Genomic DNA, 24,166 nt, shown 5'->3' on the forward strand with positions numbered 1-24,166 from the left:
AGCCCTCAGTCCAGGGCTCCATGTGCCGCCTCAATCCTGCAGGCCCGCCAGAACAGCTGTCGCTGGTCGTGCGGGTTGTTGGAATAAAACGGTCTCAGAAAGAATAAATACAAATCAGTCCATAAGTCCATGGGCAATCCTCTCGGCCCGCTCGATTAGCCGGCGTTGTTCGGCCAGCTCCGTGCGGGACAAGGCATCTTCCCAAGATGAGAGGGTGGGGTGAGGTACAGGTGGAATGCCGCCGGGTGGCTTTGGGCAGGCCCAAACAGAATGGTATAGTGTAGGTCGGTGTTGTTGGCAGGTGGGGCATTTATCTGTGTAGCGGGTGGGGAAGAACAAATGTTTGTGGTACAAATTTGTATACGTGTGAGTCTGCAGTTGTCGCCATGCCACAGCTTCAGCCTTGGTGAGTGTTGGGTGCGGTGGTGGCAGAGTTCTTCTTTGTGTACGGTATTATAGTGTAATGCGGGTGTAAGACTGTCGAACTGTGCTGGCGTCCTCTGTGTCTACTTCCCCCTCCGCTTCCGTCGACAGCGCCCGGAAGGTTGCTGCTCGGGCGAGCGCGTGCGCACTCTCGTTGCCAGGAAGGGAGGAGTGATCAGGAGTCCAAACAATTTTAACAATGGGAAAGGTATCATAGTTTATAGGTGAGAGCACGCGTGAAGCCTCGAAAGATAATGTATTCTTCGCGAAGGCGCGACACGCAGCTTTTGAATCTGTGATTATTGTGTATGTCGGACTGGTGGGACCGGTTATGTGATGGCTGTGGGACTCTGCCGCAGCTGCTGTAGTCCAAGCTATTCGTCCAAGTCCGCCTGATTACCGTTGTCTGCTGCATTAAAGGCGGTGATAGAAAGCGGATGCGAGAGGAGCAGCGCTTACGCACTTCGTGAACAATTAATTTTAACGGATCTTGGAGGCCAGAATGCCAGACGATGTTACTTGAGTGGAGTCAACAGCGGCCACCGATGTCACGCCAGCCAAACGTAAGAACGCAAAACAAAGAACGCAGTTTTAGCGTCTCGAACGTGCGGCAATGCTGGATCACGTCAGCCAGTGAGCCTAGGCTTGATTTGCCGATAAGAAAATTATAGATATCATCGGCAAATCTTTTAAGCAGATGGCTAACTTTGGCACCTTAAGTCGTGCGGCAGAGACAAGCTTACAGAGCTTTAAGACTTCCTCTATATACTTGGTGCAAGTGTCCCCAGGAAGCTGAGCTCTTTGAGGGAGCGTTTGTTGAGCTCGGTTCTTCGCGTCAGATTCTCCAAATCACTTTTTTATCTTTTCTACAAAGCGGTTCTAGGTGGTGAAAGTGTCCTCGTGGTTGTCGTACATTAGCTAGCTGGGCGGAAGAGTCGCACTTATTGCAACGGATCACCCGCTGGTAATGAATGAGCCACGCCTTCACTGGATGAGCCCTTTAACGAACGCGAATCCCGGTCATGCTACCATGCTGCACAAGCCTCGGAGCGTCGCAGGCACAGATGGCGGCATGGTTCATGCAGGGAATATGTCATGTTCACAACTACCACAAGACCTATATATTGTAGCTGGCAAACGGAACATTCTAGTAGATAAATTACGTTTTCACTGTCGCAAGTCAAGTTACCTCTAATTTTACACTGAAGCTGGAAGCAGTGCTAACAGCTGTCTGCGACGTCGTCACCTGTAGGTAAAATTTACAGCGAGATTTTTTGCAAGGTCTACAGCCGGTAAACATTGGACGGGTGACTTTGGAAGAAATTAAAAGATCTCGCAAATTTTGTGCACGTCGGAATACAGCTCGTGGTGGCTCTTTAAAGATGCCCTTGAAACGGTCACTTCCATCATCACCCTCAGCCTGACTATACCCACTGCAGGGCGAAGGATTCTCCCGTATTCCTCCAAATACCCGGTCCTGTGCGAGCTGCATCCCCTTGACCCCTGCGAACTTCTTAACCTCATTCGCCCACCTAATTTCCTGCCTCCCCCTGCTACGTTTTCCTTCCCGTGGAATCCAGTTTGTTGCCCAAAGCGACCATCGGTTATCCTTTCTTTGCGCTACATGTCCTGCCCATGCCCATTTCTTCTTCTTGATTTCCACTGGAATGGCACTTTGCATCATGATATAATGATATCTTCTTAGAATGCTCGTTACGTTAGGGGCAGATGCCGAATATATTGACTAAGTTGGTTTGGCTTTTTAAGATAGGTTATTTTGTTTGGCACAGCAATGACTCGCGATCACATGCATCTGCGCGTTTCACGGCGTCGTCAATTATCTTTGCCAGGTAATTCTGTTCCGTAAGAACATTGCGAAGTTCTGCGCAGTTCTTATAAAACACCGATTTAAAGCGAACAGCCTGACTGTAGGGAATGCTAGTTTTACAGTTTTTTACATGGCTGCTGTTAAAGTGAAGGTACTGTTGGCACTCCGTAAGTTTCCGATAAAGGCTGGTACTTAATTTGTCACTATCAAAAGACACTGTGACATTAAGAAAAATAATTGTTGAGCCTGAGCGCGCGTGTGAGAATGAGATTGACGGATAAAAACTAATTCTGCAATGAACGTAAGAAGTTTTGTTTCTAAATGGTGCCAAATTATAAGAATATCGTCAATAACGCGCCTATAAAAAAAACGGTTTTAGAGGCCGGCTCTCGAGGAATTTAGTTTCTAGGAAACCCATGAAAATATTAGCATAATTAAGTCCTATTTTGGTGCCCATTGAACTCCCGCTAACCTGATCGTAGTGAGTTCCGTAAATTCAAAATTGTTAAGTTCGAGCGTAAGTTTCAAAAGAGGGCCTAAAGTGAAGATATCGGCGAATTTTTGGCGGCAGTCTTCATCATAGGCGGTTATCACGGACTGTCCACCATCTGTTTGAGGTATATTTGAATACAGTGAAGCCACAATCAAAGTGAAAAGCAGCGCGCCTGGAGGGATATTAATTTCTTTGATGTCTGAAAGACAGTGAGTGGTATCCCTAATGAAAGAAAATGACTTAGGAGGAATGTTGTTAATAAGGTAATGTACATAACATGAAATATTTTCAGCAACCGTTCCAACACCAGAGACAATGGGTCGCTCTGGGTTATTAGCGTTATGTATTTCAGGTAATAAGTAAAATCGACCAGGAACTGGAATAAGTGGAGCTAGCGATGGACGCATTTTAGCTGTAATTTTTTGTGTAGAGTAAGTCTACCTAACCTGCCCATATCTAAGCATGTAAATGTTCCGGGTCAGTCATTTGACAAAATAAAAGCCACCACCTTGGAGTCTGTGTTTCAATCACTCTACGACCGAGACGTCAGAGAATCGTATTCAATTCACAAGTTTAAAGCCGTTTTGCCCGCTATAAACCAAAGCGTAGGTAAGCTAACTTGTCTGTCCTAATCGCCCCATTTTCCGACAAACTTGAGAATAACAGTGATGATACTGGTATCTTTAAATTCGTCAATAGAATGCGTTATGCGTAACCAGACAAGACGTAGGTATGTTGGTAGCGTGCCAGTGTGAATCATTTCCCTTTCGCGTGTTTTTATTCATTTCATGGGAAAATGTGTACATATCTGAGTCCAAGCATTATCGTCTAGAATACAGCTTCGCGTGGTGTCTTTTCTTTCTTTTTTTTTTTACGGAGCACTTTCGCATGTGTGCGCTTCGCATTGCTTTGCACCTTTAAAGTGTACGCACGTGTCTTTAGCGCCTCTGCTATTGCATGATTCCGATACCATTCTGTTTTTGTTTTCTCATTTCTTCACTGTCATTGGTGCTCGTATTAACTTAAGAGATTGCCTGCAGATCAGGTTCTTCAGACGAAGGTCGGTCCCCGGCCGAAACGTCAAGAGAAGTATACTGTTCTTCACCTCGCCTATTTTCGTTCAAGCATATCCAGCCTAGCCCTAGGAAATTCTTCTACCTTTATCATCACCATCATCATCATCGTCATCAGCCTGACTATACCCACTGCAGGGTGAAGGCCTCTTCCATATTTCTCCAATAAACCCGGTTCTGTGCTAGCGGCATCCACTTGACCCCTGCGAACTTCTTAACCTCATCCGCCCACCTAACTTTCTGCCGCCCCCTGCTGCGCTTTCCTTCCCTTGGAATCCAGTTTGTTACCCTCAGCGACCATCGGTTATCCTCTCTTCACCCTACATGTCCTGCCCATGTCCATTTCTTCTTCTTAATTTCTACTAGAATGTCGGTAACTTGAGTTATTTCTCTGACCCACTCTGCACTCTACCTATCTCGTAAGGTTACCCCTACCGTTTGTCTTTCCACACCCTTCTGCGTTGTCCTCAACTTAAGTAGAACCCCGTTAATTAGCCTCCACGTTTCGGCACCATAGGTGAGTACAGGTAAGATGCAACTGTTGTATACTTTTCTCTTGAGCGATACCAGTAAGCTACTAGTCATTATCTTCGAGTGCTTGCCAAATGCACTCCATCACAATCTTATTCTTTTTATTTCTTTTCGAAATCCGGATCTGCGGTTACTACCTGTCTTAAGTAGACATATTCGCCTAATACTTCCAGTGCTTCGCTACCAATCGTAAGCTGCTGTTCCTTCCCGAGGCTGTTGAATATTACCTTAGTCTTCTGCATATTGATGTATACATATACATATATATATATATATATACCCAGGCAGCACACCAACATCGCACCAACCCCGGCCCAACGTCGACAAAAATTGGTACCAACATTGGCGTAACACTGGCTTTTTGAGAAATTACTACATTTTTATATATTGGTCCGGCTTATATGCCAACATTGCACCTGTCTTGGCACTGCCAACATAGGCTATCAGCTGGCCGTGCCCCTTGTGTCACGTATTGGCATGCCACTAGTATCCATTGGCACATTTTGCATTGGCAATAAACCGGCCGTGCCGCTAGTATCACATATTGGTATTTATTGGCATGCAACAAGTATTCATCGGCACACGTGGCACTGGCACTGCCACTGTTAAGCCACCTATAGCCATGCAGTTATTTCACCCTTGCCCTTACTGCTGCCATTTGCTTAACTGTCACTCTGACAATTGTGGCTTTCTTATGCAGTCATTTCCCAATACCAACTTGCATGTCATCTCCCTAAGGAGCCATAAAAACCATGCAATTAAATGAGGCAAGCAAAATATTTTCCGAAAACATTTTATTGAGAGCTCATATACATGTACATGCCACAAGGACATCAGAGGGCCAAAATGCAGTGCAGGAGGCATTCGGTACAGGGCTAATATGGGAGATGCTAGTAGGTGTAATTGGAAAAAGGGCACTAAGCAGCACATGACCAGGTAGTGCAGGTAGAGGTGATGGGGTGCAGTGTGCATTGCTCATGATGGAAGGGGCTGGACATGTTGAGCAGGGTTGATGCACTATAACCTTGTAGTGCAAGAGGCATTGCAGGAATAGGAGGCTGAGCATGGGTGCACTCCAGGGCAGTGTCCACCATGGATGGAAAATGGCAGTGGACTGTGTTGAGCATGATAGTTGGCAGTGAAGGGTCAATGGATCAAGTGATGAGGTTGAGAGGGCGGGGGAAGCACATGGCCCAGGTAGTAAGCTGGGCACCCCGCAGGAAACAACCATTCAGGAACAGTTTGTTGAGGAGATTGGCCCGTGGGTGTTACAAATGACATCTGCACAGAAGACAAGCATATATCACCATAAGATTTAAACTCACCTTCTCAACACTTATTCAAACACAAATTTGAAGTCTGGGTGCTGTATACGATTGAGTACAAAATACAGAACCCCGCTATAGTAAAGCCTGATATAGCAAAGTGAAACAAGTCCCAGTCCATCTTCCATAGGCAACTGTACATTTTTCCCATTTATAGTGAAGATGTTTTTGGTGAAAAAACGCTTAAAGTGCATCTGGCCATGGCGACGACTCCCGCGCACTACTTAGAGTCGCGAGGCCAAGACTTTTTGTATTTGAAAACAGAACAATAGCCCCGAGTGTTCGTTTAGGTGGCTTTACTACTAGCCGTAGCAGCAGTCAGAAGAAGCCTACTTTAGAGAAGCCTTGGAGCCGTGAGGGAAAGCGCGTAGCGCGAAGAAGAAAAAAGTAAAGCTGTCTACAAACATAGCAAGCAGGCGGCGTGTTCCATTCAGAAAGTAAAGGAGTAAACGTGCAGCACGAAATAGGGAAGGGAAAGAAACGGGTCAACATTCACTGCAATGTGCAGTACAAATCATGAGGCAGTGGTGGCAGAAAGTAGAGGTGCTGCGAGTAAGGTCTTACAGCACTTGAGTGCCATGCGAATTTATCATTTATTGCCTTTCAAAAGACATAAAGAGCAAAAAGACACCATGTTCATGCAAGGCTTTAGTTTTTACATGAAATCGAACTTGGTTGCATTCGTAATCACGTCTTCATGCTTCAGAGGTACAAGATGTAGAGACATCTTATAATTAAAAAATCACACAAAGAGATGATAAAAGCGAGATGGAAGGTATTTAGGGTTTTTTTTTTTCATTAAGCAACAAGACGTTTTCAGTAAGTGCCTATTTAACTACTAGACAGCACTTTCAGGACCATGTCATCACAGACCACTGATACAGTAAAGACCATAATATAGTAAATATTTTCGCTGGCCTCAGTGGCTTTACTATAAAGGGGTTCTACTGTATATATTGAAGGCCTATTGCCACACATTCTTCTTTTAGAGCACTTTGCGACAGGTTTCTGGGCCTACAAGGGCATGCAGCATCTTATAACGTAGGGATAATAAACATATATGCAAAATAATATCCATTCCAGATACAAAAGAAAGATATTTGGAAGAAAAAATCTGCTTCCGGCAAACTGATAACTTCAGGTGGATGCTTAGTGTGCATATAGAATTACATTTCCTGAAAATATGACGGTTCAGGCTCCAGAACGTTCAATTTTTAAAAACTTCTTAAACATTCCTGCAATAGACAATATGGATTAGTAAGCATGCAAAACTGGATATTAAAGAACATATTAAAGAATATTTTTCTGGAGTACACCAGTTACAGGCACGCATACATTACTGCGGCCAGAATGAAGAAATAATTGCCCTGACAGAACCGATCAAGCTATCTTCAATCAGCTGAGAGAGATGTGTACATCGCAGATATTCTCTAGGCTGCGCACACATATAATATTATCAAGATAACAGTACCATTTCAAGTTCCAGCTTTTTAGTTTTCACAGCTTTATTGCTAGCTGCATTCTACTATAAACAATTGCCTTACTTGTAATGTACCAAGGAATAGTTTTCATACAGTGCTCATTATAAATTAAAGACACCAGAACAACATGCACACAAACAAGAAAAGAAGAACGGGACAGAGCGCCATTCAAAACTGATTTATTGTGCAGAATAAATTACATATATATCTCACTGCCGGCATATGCACAAGGAACCCATTCAGCGTCATGCAGTTTAAGATAAGATATGTTCAAGAAGCCCATGCCTCATACCATAGCCTCTTTCTCTGAGAAATCATTCTTGAACATAGCTTATCTTAAACTACAAGATGCTGAATGTGATGTAGCTGAATGTGTTCCTTGCGCATGTGCCGGCAGTGAGGTATATATGTACTTGTTCTGCACAATAAATCAGTTGTGAGTGGAACTCTGTCCCGTTCTTTTGTGTGCGTGCATTGTTTTGGCGCCTTCAGTTTATAATAAATAAACACGAACAAGCCCAACAAGAAGTTCTAGTAATCATAGTGCATGCTTGTTCAGCTAAAATTATTACAGTCAGCCTGCAATGAGCAATTGAGCAAGTACTAGAAATTTACTTTGCATAGGCAGGAAAATGTTATGCTAGATCTCAGTACAATGATATCGTACTTCCTTATCAGCTAGCAGCCTACCAGGTACGCATTTTCCCTCATCGCAGCTAATCATATGGCCATACCATCGGCAACCTTCCACGTGCAAGATTATATTCAGTTAGGCATACCTGGGTGATTTTATGTCCAGGTACCAGGTGTGGTGCTCGGGCATCTGATTGTAGTTGTTGGTATAGAGAATAGTAATCTGCCTGAATATTTGAGGCCAAATATTATTTCATTGCTTAAGCACACCTTAAAATACAATGCATGATGTGACTTTGGGGTCATAAAAAAACGATACATCTAGCATGACAGTGATTTTTCACTTCCACCCTATCACAAGCTCCTTGAAAAACCAGTTTAATCCTGAGCTGAAACGTTTTTTCGCACACATTTTATATTTCAGTATCTATAAAACGTTGATACTTTGTGAATATATTTCAAAATCAAAATTCCTTAACAGCCTCACAAATTATTTTTTTTTCAAAAATAGACAATATTTTGTACTCAAATTAAAAATAAGATTGTGTCTGGAGAAATAGTATTGTTTGCAGAACAAAACAGCAAAGACGCAAAAAAGCACACATATCGCTCAAATTTAATGTGCAATACACGAACTGAGAGTTCACCTAAAATTACAAGTACAATAGCCTTGTATACATTGACTCGACAGAACGGGTTGAATCAGCGTTGAGTAAGCAAGGTCATCATTCTCGACACGGCTGATGTCTACATGAACTCGCTTTCTAGTGAGTAAGTATCGTAGCAGAGCGTAGCATCGAGATTCGAAGTTATTGTGCAAGTTCTTACTCGTATTTGATCCCATTGACTTTTACTATCGAGAGCTTCGATTATTTTTTGTCGTTGACGAGCGCTAAAAAGCATTCATTTCGAGTGACGCTCGTCGCCGCTCCAGAGACTTTTCCTATCCCAGAATTCCCCATAACTATACTCCCTGACTGGACAGCGTCTACATGCATAACTAGACTCCCTGACTGGACTGCGTCTACATGCCTTTAGATAAGCGGGTCAAGCGAATTAACCTAGCCCCTGAAATCGAGTTAACGCGACCCGCTCCGCCGCCTATTTTACTCGACCCGACTGTGTATACATGAACCCCACAACTGATTTTTCACTCGACAGACGTACTCGACGCAATTCTGCCGAGTTCATGTATACAGGGGTGGAACACACGTGTAACAAGTAACAATGCAGCTAAGAATCCAATCTGCTTTCTCCTGGCTCATCCAGTTTTCTAAAAAAATATCTTGTCTGACAAAGGAGGATATTTGGAGTTAAGCAGCTAAGCAACACAAGATCCATATGCTTGCTCTAACGCATGACTCCTCAGTGCACTTACAGTTGCAATTTGCTTGGTCATGTGGCAGTTCACTAAACCGTCTGACTAGATATGACAATAAAAAAGAACATCGGGGGATCATTTCTACTTTTATTTAAGACATGCAAAAGTTTTTTGTTGTTGACATAGCATTCAGAGACTGCGGGAGTTTGGTAGTTTTATACGTCTTATTTCGTTTGGCAGTTGCAAGGGGATGTAGAAAAAGAAATATGAGTAAGGAATATAAGGGGTGACAACATCCCGAAATGAAACTAATGAACCAATGATGCACACTGCGTATCTTAAATGGCGTCACTGGTAGCATCAAACACAGAAAATCGTCCTTGAGTATGACAAATTTGAAGCCCAGGAGGTGAGTTGGTTGTGAGCAGGTAGTTAGAAAAGGGCAGCCCCCCTGAGAGGTAGGCGGCAAGATCACTGCCACCCATTATGGGGAAAGCCCTGGCAAGCATGCAGGCAAAGGTGCACATATATAAGAGCAATAAATGCACAAGGAATGCACGCCTGAATGAGCAGCTGCACTAATAATTTCCTTTTGTCTTTCAGCCCACCCCTCCTGCACTGTAAGCAAGTCTGCTCTGTTTTCCGAACACAGAAGCATATGCAAAAACAAACAATGTTCTCTAAAACTTACAAAATTTGAACGAGTATTGCATGATGATCTCCTTTCTGCAAATGTCTTGCTCTAGGGTTACAGAATAAATTCATTGCAGCTGCGAATAAAGCGAGTTGGGAGCTAATGGCGAATCTCAATGGCTTGGGGAGAAAATTATTTAAAATTGTCAATTTGAGCAAAGTAAATAGCCTGGTTTAGATCAAAGTAATATTACATCTACATGGCTAAAGCCAGTGTAGGCAACCAGAAATGTACAAGCAGTCAGTAACTGCATGTCTGTATGAACAAATACATACAGTGCAGGCAGCAGTAATGGAGAGTGGAAGGCAAATAACCTGAGCAATACTGAATGGCTTTCTTCTCTGCAACCTCAATACAGGCTTCCTGCGAATTCTTGTAGTGCAAGCATAATCAAGTATGCTAAATATTCCATCACTTAAAGCACCTGCACTCCCGTGTTACGCAAATGACAACTACTTCTTCAGTCTCTTATTGTGCTATTACACCACAGGTTCACTCAATCATGCCTCAACTTGAAATAGTCACATACTGTTGAAATAAAGCAATGAAATATAGCACCAGCTACTAAAGCACTGCCAGGGACATGGAGGATATTATTTTCTGCATACTGGTGGGCAAGACTTCTGAACAAGTAAGCCTTGAGCTAAAAAGCCAGAAAAAGTCATATAGCATGCAATCATATAGCAAAACGCCAGCAGAGCATTTAAAGCTTTTATATAATGCAAAACAAAGGCAATGTGTCATACCTACCGAGGCAATGTTTCCTTACACACAGCATGTTTCATGGCAAGGCTCCCGCAGTTGTTGACAGGCTTGCAGCACCAAAGTGTTGACGATGTTGTCTGCCTCACATTCAGGCAGCACCCCTTTGATGGCAGATGATTGCTTGTGCAAAAGCAGTGCGATGATACAAGTGGAGCAGCTGGCCTGCGGGCGTTATAGAGCAAAGAGCCCTAAATGCAAGGAAAGAAAGTCTCCATTAAATCGATGCCTCTAAATCATGATAACAGCATACCACGGCTCTTCTCTGTTTAGTTAATCTATAATTTCAATTGAAAGCTGTCTCAAAAAATGGACTAATTGCAACTCTATGTTACACATGCTATAACATAGCTGTGCCAGGGCGGTGGGGCGATCAGTTAGCATAACGACCGGAAAATGCATACTGATGTTTCATGCAGTCTTGATGCTGGAGCAAAGTGTCATGGTGCGAAGAACAAAATTAAAAGTAGGCACGGGCGCCAAACGTGTGCTACACAACCGACGCGACTAGAGGTGTGCACGGGCATAAATTTTGAGCCCGACCCGGGCCTCATGCTACAAACCCGAACCCGGCCTGGAATTGAAATTGCCTGAGCCCACCCAGCGCTCACACTTAAGGCTCCGGCCCTGCTGGAGATGCTATAACAGACCAGTTGCAAAACCTACAAGTCAGCTTCCCTGTGGGGCAGGAATTCGTGCACAGTGGCGACAGAACCTGATTCAGGGATAATAGTTTGGTGCAGTACATGCATCTACCACAGTCCACGCTGCTTTGGATGCAGTTCCCCACGCACAGGCCATTGTCAGAGAAACGTTTTTGGGCATTCTTAACGCTGGAATAAAGAAGGGCGCACTGTCACCCTAGGGGTGAAGAAAATTTAGAAAAGGGACACTAACCGGAGAGGGTAATAGTGGGGCGACAATGCGCATGCGAATAATACTGTGACGAATGGGCAGGAGGTGCGGGAATTACCCTACCCGTCAGGCGATGTGCTAGCACTGTGCCCAACTATTATCCCAAAGTCTATGCCGCCATTGTGCAGGAATGTCTGCCGCACCAGGAAGCTGACGTGTAGGTTTTGCAACTGATCTATTGCAACTGAAGCAACGATACAGAAAGATAAAAATAGGCGACAATTCCTGGCGATGCATCGCGCGACGACGACGCCAACGCCTGTCGCTGCTGCTGGTACACATCGCACAGAGCGAAGGACCTCAGCGACAGAGACGCGTTTTCAGTCTTGCTTTGTTAGCGCCGCCTCCTCGTTTGGTAAATGAGTACAGTTACGCTATATCCAGTTTCTTGCACTAAACAGCAACACTAATGAAATTTCTTGAAAAGCGTCAAGCCCCCCCCCCCCCCCCCCCCAAAAAAAAAAATGGTCCCAGCGCAGCGGCGTGCTACTATACTGCGATGCAGACATGATTTAAAGCAGTGGCGTTTTTCTGCAACTTTCGAAAATTAGCAATTTCTAGCCACACTAGCATTTTTTGTTTTGCAATACTACCCTACCAAGCTTTTACTAAACCGTCTCGATGCGCTCATATATGCACGGATCAGACGAAATGAGCGTCTGCAGGATTTTCGCTCATACCGGACTAGTGAAACAAACTTTGCATGCAAAAAAAAAAAAAGAAACAACTAAGGTGAGTACCCCGAAGCCTTTTGCGATTGGCTGCCTCGCGAGCTGGTTCCAGCATCATGAGCGATTTTCTAAAAACCCAGAATCTGGGCGACAGCGCCGAGCGGAATGCTTTAGCGGTCCTCAGCGCACTGCGCATCGTGCTGTCGCGCGACTCATGCGGTTAGCGTTTTATCGCACCAGACACGAGAAAATATGCTTTTGCCCGGACTCCGCTGACTCCGCTCGAGGTCACCCGAGGGAACCCGAGCGGCCGAGCCACGCAACGGCTATACGTCGTTCCAGCCACTGTAACGCCGTGGATATCCGAAGTTGGCTTTTAGGGCTACGATGCCACGCAGTTGTTTACTTTACAAAATCAGTACTCTGCAAAACAGTAACGGTTTAACTTGAAATAAGCTGCAAAATGATCGGCATCAAGTTGCGCACACTTGAGAACCACTTTTTAAAAGTTAATAACGTAAGAAATATACTAAAAGAAGACAAATCTCCCTAGCACATGGCTTACGCAGCCTGCAGCAACAATGAAATGTAAGACATCGCTTGTAATTTAAAAAATAATCAATCTAAGAGGCTAATGTTTTGCTGCAATATACAAAACGCTTTATGAAATCTGAATGAAAAAATTTGAAAACTTACATGGAATATTTCTTGAAGAAAGAAGCATTTTCCGTGCGCGGTGCCACCGAACGTCGAGCCGAGCGAACGAGTGGCCGTTGGACGAATGAACGGAGCGCCCTCTTTGAAACAAAATACAACTGCCGCCGTCATGCCGGCTAAGCGATGGTCGCGTCATCCTTCGAGCTTTTTAGTAATCGCCTTTTCAGCAGCAGCAGCAGCATAAATGCGCTCTGCGGCTGCTCATCTATGTAGGGCTCTGTGCCAGCAGCGAAGCTCGTCGTCGCCCTGGAGAGGCGCGTAGCTGTTTTGTTTCTAACACCCAAACCTGTTCAAGTTGTATTTTGTGAATGCTGTGTTCTACTACAAATAGTTTGCTCACTTTTAGCATACCAACGAAAATTCTTTCATATAATAGTGCTCAATCGAGTGGAATATTTCAATCACCCTGAAATGAGGATTTGAAGCAAGTTTGTTGAAAATTATTGAGCTAAGCATCTCAGTACCACGACCTGCCACCTCTTTATAAGCTAGTTGCATACGATGCTTACATTTTTTCTCATATATCCTCACCGTCAGCATCATTCTATCTCATAGATTAGTCGTTTGTTGGCCCGATTCATTAGGCGCTTATTTCTTTCTCACAGTTTAGTTTCTTGCGTATATTTTATTGGCCAAGAAAATGCGGTGAAAGCACATTTCTCTATGCAACCTGTTATCAGAGCCCGGAAATGTTTGAAAGAAGTCTCCAGTCTGTTAGCGTTCGTGTTTTTATTACTGCGCAATTCCTTACCCTGGGCGGCGGCCGTCCGCCCCTTGGACCCTGAGTGGTGCGTCGACCCGTCCACCGCTTTGGCGCGCCTGCGTGGATTTCGACGCGCGCATGCAACCTCGGACCTTGCTCGCATCGCATGCGGTGAGAGAGTGCGATCCGGGGAACGACAGGAGTGCGAAGTGCGCGAGGACGGGGATTGAGCGGTGCGTCAGCACGGAGAGCAGGCGGTGGAAAACTGTGCGAACGAGCGTGTGCGAAACAAAGATGTGTCATTGTAATCCAGTTGTTAATATACCCATTGTACCTTTTCGTATTTTATTTGTGTTTCCAGTCTTTTCTTTCACATTTTTTTTTTCGTTCTAATGCGAACAAGTCAGTTTGCATATGGGTAATCTTCTCTCCATACACAATATTTGTAAAAAAAAAAACTCCCTTCCCCGCGCACGCCTGTAACTGTCCCACCACGAAGGTAGTTAGAGAATAATAAGCTTTGATACTGAATTAAGCTTAATTGTAAAACAACGACTGCTTTATTTAGTTTTTGAACTCTACAGTTATTCCTTCTGGCCATTTGTAGCGCAAGCATTGTAATGCAGTGAACGACGACGGAATCGCGAAATTGGGGGTGTGAATAAAAGCGGAGAAACGTTACAGACTTTTTTTTTTTTCGCACTTGTGCAAAAAAAATAATCCAGAAATTCAAAAATTATGCTATCAATACACTTGCATGGCGTCCAATCAAATGTTCTGCTGAGCTGCCGTTCTTGTATACTGGCTGCTACACGAAGCTATTTTGATTTCCTATAAAATTCAGTGTGACAAAGCCCCGCGCGGATATATTTCGCGTTTCAAGTTCTTGTGAAATGTGGAAGCCGGCCCGTCGCCGTGCCGCGGGCGACTCTAGCTGGCTCTGCGATCATTTTTGCCACTGCAGTGATTTGAATATTCGCGGCTTGTTTAGCAAATAACTGGCGTACTTGTTTGCCGAATGAGTGTTTCAAGATAATCATAGAGCATTTACCAGTACCGTATGTGTGCGATATTCCATCAGTGATTAATGCGCCATGGTCATTGCAGTCGTATTTTTGATTATACACGTATGGAATGGTCTACTCTCGCAAAGCCTAAGACGTAAGTTACGCTAGTTCTACGTATGTCAAATAGGTATTTGAAAGAAATAGAGCCTTAAAGTATAGCGGCTGACGCATTGCGTCGTAAATTCCCGCCCGGGCGGAGGCCGTGTGCACCTTGAACCACACGTGGAGCGTCAGGGCCAGCGTCTTGGATTGCATCGCGCAGCGTGTAACCCGACAACCCCACCTGCAGAGCGCATCCTCTCGGGCAAGTCGGCGCCGCTGTTGCTGGCGCCGTGCCTCCATGTTTTTCTTCCTTTGTTTGTGATGTTTTCAATGCACCTAGCAAGCAGCGAACAGAGCGTTCATATTTCGGCGCGAGTGAGTGCCATCAGTGGACTGGAACAGAAGTGCGCGGTGTGTCGTCAACAAGGGCGGACGCTTGAGAAAAAACAAATGTGCGAACGAGTGCGATGAAGAAAAGTGAAACTGTAACCCAGTTATTTGTTTCAGCATAACCTTAATATTATTCATACTTAGATTGTACCTGCAGTGTTTTCTCTCCATTTTTTTTCTAATACTTCCCTTCTTAGAGCGACAACGAAGCAGGAAGCGTCGATACGATTTGCCATATGTGGGAACGTCCATGCATGTGCGGACCGATGTTTAATTTACCGCTCAATAACCCAGCTTTAATTTAGATCACCACTGTTAAATCGTTTAAGCGAAAGTATGTGCTGCGATGCTTCGTATTCCTATAGCTTAAACGGACTAGTGTATTTTTAAAGTTTATTTCAATGGAAGCGCGCTCGCCATAGTCGATCTGAGTCACGTACGAGCCTTAATATGCCGATGCTTATCGCTCATTTTTTGCAATGCACTGCATGCGTGTCCTGCGGTAATCGTCTGTTTGAAGCCACTGTTGTTAAACCTAATACACTCGGGGGCAAAGAAATTTGCTACAACTTTTGGAATTCTCTTCACCCAGAGCTGCAGGAATCGCCACGGGAGCAGCTATGAAAGAACCTAGACCATTGCCGAAGAGAATACAAAAAATAGCAACCATTTCCTACGCACGATATATGACATGTCGTTTTGATTCTTTCTAATCTACCGGTAGGCGTGGAGCTATTTATCGCCGCCGCCGCGCTGACGGACCAGCAAACGGGGGTGAACTTATTGATATTTGACGCCGTTGACCGATTGTCGGTCTCATCCAAATTCGTCACAGTATACATGTGGATCGATTACAGGGCCAGCTTAAGTCAATGAAGATCTAGTGTAAAAGAACATGGTGTAATCCCGAGCAACATCAACAACAGCTAGGTGGGATTAAAGCAAACGCGACTGAAACCAGCACCGCGGAACTTCACAAGACTATTTAGACACAAGATTTCCGAAGTATTTAAAATTGAAAAGGTAACTTGAAAACATTCATTATAACAGCACAGTTAACGACTCCAGGTATTAAACGAGCCTGCCAACCGCAAAAGCACGCTAATGCGGTTTCCCACGGAATATTTCCACCACATGCTAATTTGCATCTAGTAGTGACCAGTAGGTGAAATAGACAAGAAAATGTTGACTGAAGTGTGTGCTAATGCATTTGGCGGGACATGGTAACAGAACTGACAGTATTGTCCAGCATATCCCATATATTAGCCAACGTCAGTGGAGTAATGGCTAACGCTGTTCGATATAGCCATCCTTATGAAATGGCAATGCCAATACTGTTGATATGTAAGGTATGCCAGTGTATATCTGACATTGGCGGGCCATTGTAACAGAGCTCACATTATTGTCCAGCATATGTCGAATATTGGCCAACATCAGTGGACTGATGGCTAATGCTGTCCGTTATAGCCATCCTTATCTCATGGCAGCGCCAACACCGGTGATACGCCGGATATCCAGGCCCGTCATTGCCATCCTCGTATAATGGTACCACCGATATTGTCAGGGCATCGGATATGACGGGCCAATGTTGTTATCAATATAAATAGGTACGAACAATATTGGTTACCAATGGAATCCTCAGGGCCAGTGTTGGACGTGTTATAGAATGGCACAACCAATACCAGCCATAAGATGGCAGCGCTGGGCCTACATGGGGCTGATGTCTGCCAACTCACTGACAATATTGGCCCGGGCTCTTGTGCTGCCTGGGATATATATATATATATATATATATATATATATATATATATATATATATATATATATATATATATATATATACATGGGGGGGGGGTTTATTCAGCAGGTCAACAAGACTTGATCAGCAGGACTGAGCAGATCAGCGGCGAACAGTCAGCTCCAGCACGCGCAGCGATCACGATGCCACTGACTGGCATGTTCCTTGTGCACTTCGTCCTCTTCACAATATATATATTGTGAGCCTTCCGTGGATGTTCTTTTATTTGTTCATTCCATGATCTTCCTCTTTCATTTGTACATACCATCATCATCGTCCCGTGGCGCCGGCTCCGGCACGCGCCTGGGTTTTTGTCATCGAATTAAAACTCTAGACAAGGCATCGCTGGCCTTGCCGTCACGACCTTGCCGTCTCAACCTAGCCTTCTTTCACAAGTGGTGGAGGTCAAATTCGATCCCCTTGCTCCCTTGGGCCCTGCCTCTCGCTGGAGCTACGTTCCGGTCGCCGTTTGGCAACTTCCACCATAATCATGTCCACCGAGAGCAATCCCGACCAGGCCGGACCCTCTACCTCGGCTGCACCGACGCCTCTGACTCTGCCCCCACGTCAACGTGGCCCGCCGCTGTTCGCTGGTCGTCGCGACGAAGACGTCGATGACTGGCTCGACACATATGAACGCTGCAGTGCCTATAACCGGTGGGACGATGCTTTAAAATTCCTCAAAGTTTCGTTCTATCTCATTGAGGTCGCCACAAGCTGGTTCATAATCGCGAACCCCACACTACTAACTGGACCACTTTCAAACAGCAGTTCCCACAATGCTTCGCCGACCCGGCAGTTCGGACTAAGATCGCAAGAAACAAGCTCGCTTCCCGCCTTCAAGGTCCTGATGAATCATATGCGTCTTACATAGAGGCTGTTCTTGCACTTTGTCGGCGCATTAGTCCCACCATGACAGAACCTGAACGTGTGCACCACGTCTTAAAAGGGATTAATTCTATGGCTTATTATACCTTAGTTGCCCAGAATCCTTGAAGTGTTGATTTAATTATAACGACCTGTCAACGCCTCGACCAGCTGCAGTCCTCTCGATTACAACCCAGCTTCGCAACTGGTCCGACCTCTGCTGACCTTGATCTGCGGGCAATTATTCGAGCAATCATCCGCGAAGAGCTCCAAGCCCTCAATCCTTTTTGTCGACATGGGTGCGATCATTCTTCCGCGCCTTCTAATGACGCCGTTCTTCGCAACATGATTAAAGAAGAGTTATCAACTATCAGCCACCCCATGACATCCGAACCTTCTGCAAACCGTCCAGCGCCGACCTACGCGCACGTCGCTGCATCCCCCCCTTCTTTGGTTCCCCCACCCCGACCGGCACCAACTTACAATCACGTCAATGCAATGGCGATGGCTCAACCTACACCACCCTATTACGCACCTTGGCGTCCCTCCCGACCAGTCCGCTATTACTGTGGTATTAGAGGACATATATCCCGCTTCTGTCGTCGCCGCCTTCAGAACGAGAGCCGTGGTTACGACACCTTCGAAACTGACATGCCTTCAACCTCATATTATCAAAGCCGGTCTATTCCAAGCCCACCTCGACTATCCTCCCCACCTCCAGTATCTTCCTCTGAGCCTGGTGGGAACCATGTATCCCGACGCCGGTCCACATCCCCATACCGCCGCTTAGTTTCCCCTCTCCGCCCCGCAACCATTCTCCCTGTCCGCCATCCGGAAAACTAAGTGTTGCAGTTTCCGGAGGTCGAACTGCACTCTGCGAACTTACTAAAGGTCCTCCTGATCGCCCGTATAATGTGATTGCTGTTATCGCTGAAGGTTTACCGGTCGAAGCTTTGATTGATACAGGGGCTGCAATTTCTGTCATTCACGCTGATTTGTGCCACCATTTGTGAAAAGTGACAACAGCATATGATGGGCCTGAACTCCGTGGAGCCAATGACGTCCCTTTGCGCCCTTCAGCGAAGTGCACCGTACGAGTTGTTATCGACGGCATCCGCCATCATGTGCAGTTTGCTGTGCTCTCACCTTGTGCGCACCTGCTGATTTTTGGATGGGATTTTTTGTCAACCGCTTCAGCGTTAATTTCTTGTGGTGACCGTGTTGTCCATATGACAGACAGTGATTTTTCATCTGACTTTTCTGAACGACATCATCCCCTCGTTGCCGCCGCTGATACTGTTTTGCCTCCTCAGTGCGAAAAACTGCTTACTGTTGTTTCTGACCACATCACTGACGGGGACGTACTCATAGCACCATCATATAGTCATTTTGCACGCGGCATCGCCTTCCCGTCAAGTCTTGTCCGGTTCCACAAAGGATCAGCGACAGTACTGGCCACTAACACTTCACGTGAATCCCTCGTGCTCCCAAAAGGAACTTGTCTGCATTGTTCAACCTGTTCAGCAAAGTGTTGATTGTTCAACCTCAGCAAAGTGTTTCGTCAGACGTCTCTCTTTCTGTTCTCGCAAAGACTATTAATCCTAAACTCACGCCGAACCAACGCCAAGAACTGCTGACATTGCTTCGACACCACCAAGCCATTTTTGATGCCACTTCCACACCACTGGGACGGACTAGTGTTGCGCACCATCGCATCATTACTGAAGGTAACTCTATCGTTCGCCGACGGCCTTATCGGGTTTCCCTTTCTGAACGAAAAGTAATTGAAGAAAATGTAAATGACATGCTCCATCGCAATATAATTCGTCCCTCAACAAGCCCATGGTCATCCCCAGTAGTGCTAGTTAAAAAAAAGGACGGCTCGGTACGCTTTTGTGTTGATTACCGCGCACTCAACAAAATTACCCGCAAAGATGTATATCCGATGCCACGAATTGATGACGCCCTTGACTCTCTCCAAGGCTCCGAATATTTCTCGACCTTGGACCTCCGCTCAGGTTATTGTCAAATACCTATGCACGAGGAAGATGAAGAAAAAACTGCTTTCGGAACACCCGATGGCCTTTACGAATTTAATGTTATGCCTTTCGGACTTTGTAACGCACCAGCGACATTTGAAAGAATGATCGAGACTGTGTTTCGTGGCCTAAAATGGAGAACCTGTTTGTGTTACTTGGACGATATTGTTATCTTTTCAGAAACCTTTAATGACCATCTCACGCGCCTGAATGAAGTCCTCACCTGTCTCGCTTCGGCAGGCCTTCAGCTCAACACAAAGAAGTGCCACTTTGCACAGAAGGAAATTAGAATATTGGGACATCTGGTCAGCCATGACGGCATTCGCCCAGATCCTAAAAAAATAATCGCGGTCTTGAACTTTGCTCGTCCACAACGGACTACAGATTTGCGCAGTTTCCTGGGCCTCGCCTCTTATTTCCGGCGTTTTATAAGGCATTTTGCAACTATTGCTGCACCACTTCATGAGCTACTTAAAGCACGCAGCCATTTCGTGTGGTCGGAACAGTGCGAAACTGCTTTTAATGACCTAAAGCACGCCCTCACATCAGATCCTGTTCTTGGCCACTTCAGTGACAGCGCTCCAACTATCCTACACACCGATGCCAGTGGCCACGGTCTTGGCGCTGTACTTCTGCAGCGTGATGCAACATCGCGCGAGAAAGTGATTGCCTTTTCCAGTCGGACTCTGACTCCAGCTGAGAAAAACTACACCATTACCGAGCAGGAGTGCCTTGCCGTCGTCTGGGCTGTCCAAAAATTTCGCCCTTACCTATACGGTCTGCACTTCACAGTTGTGACCGACCACCATGCTCTTTGCTGGTTGTCTTCACTCAAAAATTTGACAGGCCGACTTGGCCGCTGGATTCAACGCCGGCAAGAATATCATTTCGACGTCACTTACAAATGTGGTCGCCAACACCAAGACGCCGACGCTCTCTCTCGCTGTCCCCTTTCGGAATCAACTTGCTGTTTTTCTTCCCAATGCATTTCCACCTCTGACCAGAGCCGACCATCTTTTTGCCCGACGTATATCACCACCGTTTGTTTTGACGACTCTGAGAACAAGCACGCTCTCCGCTCACAACAATTAGCCGATGCCTACTGCCGTCCTATCATCGACCGCCTTATCGGCGCTTCGGACCCGCCCAATGCTAGGCTTCGCCGACAGCTTCGCAATTTCAAGCTCGAAGATGGCATCCTACTCCGTTACGTGTATGGCCCTGATGGAACTCGCTGGATCCCAGTCGTGCCGCGTGTGCTTCGCCCACGTATACTGGCGGCTCTCCACGATGACGCTACTGCAGGTCACCTTGGTTTTGACAAAACCTACTACCGCGTGAGAAAACGATTCTTTTGGCCTGGCTTATCTTCCACCGTTGCCCAATACGTCGCATCCTGTCCTCTGTGCCAACGTCGCAAACGGCTGACTGCTTCGCCCGCTGGCCTTCTACAACCTCTTCCTTGTCCCGCCACGCCATTCGACGTAGTCGGCATCTACTTACATGGTCCCCTACCTCTCTCCGATGGGGGTAACCATTGGATTATAACAGCTGTCGACCACCTCACACGCTACGCTGAGACAGCACCTGTACCGACTGGTTGCGCTGAAGTAGCAAATTTCTTTTTGCGATCAATTGTATTGCGTCATGGCGCTCCTCGGCTGCTCCTAAGTCACCGCGGTACAGCCTTCTCATCGAAAGTCGTTGCCGAAGTTCTTCACGCGTCATCCACTCTTCATAAGACAACCTCAAGCTACCATCCCCAGACTAACCGTCTGACTGAGCGATTTCATCGCACCTTGTCAAACATGATATCCATGTACATCGCACCAGATCATGGAGATTGGGACACTATTCTGCCATTCGTCACATTCGCCTATAACACAGCAGTACAACGGGCTACCGGTTATTCTCCATTTTTCCTCGTTTATGGCCGTCCTCCCACTACAATTCTCGACGCTTCCTTCTTCTCTACGCCCGACTACTCCACATCAGTACCTACCCATTTTTTATCTCGTGTGGCCAGATGCCGTCATCTTGCCCGCCTCAACCCGGCAGCGTGCCAGGAAGACCGCAAGACTCGCTATGATTCTACACATCGAGTGGTCTCTTTTCGTGACGAAGTACTGCTTTATACACCATTGCGCACCCCTGGCCTTAGTGACAAATTCCACCACCGCTACGTAGGTCCCTATGAGGTCATAAGCCAAACTTCCCCAGTGAACTACAAAGTGACGCCTGTTGATCCCCCAGCTGATCGACGCCACCGTGGAACTGAAATTGTTCATGTGTCTCGCTTGAAACCGTTTGTGCGCAGCGATGCATCGCTTAGTTAGGAGCGGCCAGGCTGGCCGCTTCCGACCCCCCGGGCAGATAGTGTTAGCCCTCCGTGGATATTCTTTAATTTGTTCATTCCATGATCTTCCTCTTTCATTTGTACATACCATCATCATCGTCCCGAGGCGCCGGCTCCGGCACGCGCCTGGGGTTTTGTCATCGGATTAAAACGCTGGACAAGGCATCGCTGGCCTTGCCGTCACGACCTTGCCATCTGAACCTAGCCTTCTTTCACAATATATATATATATATATATATATATATATATATTGCATATGTTGCAAGAGAGAGTTTGCCCGATACTCAAACGGGGAGTTTAATCCCCCGTAGCTGAACGACGGGCAACGCAAAACGCAGTTGTTGGTGTCGTTCTCTAAATTGATGGCTCAGACCCACACACGGGGAATGACCGCGAATCGGGATGCAGAGATATTTGTTTTTGAGATGTATCACCAAAAAATAGAATAAAATGATTGCTAGGAACCGGGAAGGAAAGTCAAATACAAAACGCCGAATTTAACAGGAGAAATCATAACGTGCGTATTAAGTGAACACCGAGTTTTGCAGCTACTGATAAAAAATGCAAAGCATATTAGCAAGGCAGACATATAGCTTGTATTAGAAGTTTTGAATGGCGTAAAAACATACCTGCGTCTGTACCCATGTATAGTGGCACCAAATGACAATAAAATCTAGCTGCTCAAATTAAGTGCCAGCTGTTGCTACGGACTCTTTATGTACCGTGTTCTCATCCCGGTTAAATGGTTTCAAAACAGCAAAAAATGATTTATTGGTTCCTGTTCCCCGCATAATGCGCAGACGGGGCTAAGCGCAACACCAGGCTTTTGCATATATAAATTTATGGGAAGGATATGGCAGCGCAGCCTTGTTAGAGACACTTCAATCTGCCATGATTGACATGGTTGTCTGCTCCAGGAATACTTGAGATGCAGGACGCAATCCGATGTTAAAATAGATCCTTATAAAGAAGGCCTACGAAATGGCGCGGCGGTTATGTACGCTGTAGCCTGGAGGATAGGCAACAAAAAGCCATTGCGAGACTCCTTAGCCATGCTATACAGCAACCTCATTGACTGTCCCCTGGTACCCACACCACATATATGAGGCTAAAATGTGAATGGAGCAATGAATCCGTATTTGAAGAAAGCGACGACCACAAGCCTGTAATTACAGCTACTGCTGAGTCTACGTTGTACCGAAGTTCTGTATGCGGTAGCTATAGTTTGCGCAGAACAAGCACCATCGCCCGAAAGTCCGTCTGAAAAATCGGGGTGAAACACAGTAAATTTAGGCACAAAAGCAAGCAGCGCGGCGGCGCTTCGTCGTTATCGTCGCTTCCCCTTATGCGGCTCTCGTGGTCCACTAGAATTGCTACGGGAGCGAAGAGGAGCGGAGATCTTCGGTCGGCTGACGTGAACAATTTCTGGACAGCCATGAGGCATATCCGAAAACGGAGTGAGTGGCTCCACGAAGTAATAAACAGGAGAGGCCAGCCCTGGTACTCGGCGCGTAATTTCGAAGACACTCCTGACAGTGTGCAAGGAACATAGCGTGAAACTAGGCATCCTCCAGGAAAACCATACGGCCTCTGATCTTTGAGGTGACGACGCTTTCGGCAGCCTTAAAATTCAGATGTAAAAAACCGTGCCAACTGTCGACATTCCTCCGCGTGTTTGCAACTTCTGAAGGGCAGGCCACTCGGAGGCGTCAGAACTATATGGTAAGATGGTGTCCATTGCGGACAGTGCCTCACGTCCATAAAGAAGAAAGAAAGAACTAAACCCACTGGGTGACATTGTGGCGGTGTTGTTGCATACTTCATGGCAGAATGAACAGCGTCCCATTGGGCGCCATTGGCTGCGACGTCCATCGTGAGCACATCTCTCAGAGTACGATTTGGTCAACCCGTTATATTGAGTGTGGCAGGCTGCGGTGTCCGATTTAAGATGTGATATTGTGATGAAATGTATGATGCGATGGCCAGTAAAGTTTCAACGACATTGGAAAGGAAGACATGGCCTCTGTCACATACAAG

At 46.0% G+C, this 24,166-nt stretch overlaps 1 protein-coding gene and 1 pseudogene across 3 annotated transcripts; one reads left to right on the forward strand and one right to left on the reverse strand.

Moving 5' to 3' along the window:
- The window catches only part of LOC146187541 (uncharacterized), a 202,327-nt pseudogene that overhangs the window by 168,786 nt on the left and 9,375 nt on the right, over window positions 1-24,166 (forward strand).
- Window positions 4,978-13,208, reverse strand: LOC146187546 (uncharacterized). 3 transcript variants are annotated; one of them, XR_014708270.1, is made up of 4 exons: window positions 12,847-13,208; window positions 10,553-10,755; window positions 7,934-7,977; window positions 4,978-5,629 (listed from the first exon to the last, which is right to left on the reverse strand). XR_014708270.1 is itself a non-coding variant. In XM_084607743.1 (4 exons), the coding sequence occupies exons 1-4, from the start codon at window positions 12,976-12,978 to the stop codon at window positions 5,617-5,619; spliced, it is 429 nt and encodes a 142-aa protein (XP_084463869.1). In that variant the 5' UTR covers window positions 12,979-13,208; the 3' UTR covers window positions 4,978-5,616. The 3 variants fall into 3 exon arrangements, 1 of the variants encoding a protein (XP_084463869.1); XM_084607743.1 differs by having other exon boundaries at window positions 7,934-8,014; XR_014708269.1 differs by lacking the exon at window positions 7,934-7,977.

The sequence above is a fragment of the Amblyomma maculatum genome, chromosome 6 (genome assembly GCF_055883805.1).
Source record: "Amblyomma maculatum isolate TAMU_Amacu chromosome 6, ASM5588380v1, whole genome shotgun sequence".
Classification (NCBI taxonomy): domain Eukaryota; kingdom Metazoa; phylum Arthropoda; class Arachnida; order Ixodida; family Ixodidae; genus Amblyomma; species Amblyomma maculatum.

Excerpts from the sequence above, each read along its gene's own strand:
- LOC146187546 (XM_084607743.1), bottom strand. The coding sequence starts at position 12,978 with ATGACGGCGGCAGTTGTATTTTGTTTCAAAGAGGGCGCTCCGTTCATT. Across the intron at positions 10,756-12,846 it reads TTCTTCAAGAAATATTCCAT|GGCTCTTTGCTCTATAACGC; the intron begins GTAAGTTTTCAA and ends CCTTGCATTTAG. Across the intron at positions 8,015-10,552 it reads TGTAAGGAAACATTGCCTCG|GCAGATTACTATTCTCTATA; the intron begins GTAGGTATGACA and ends TCAAATATTCAG.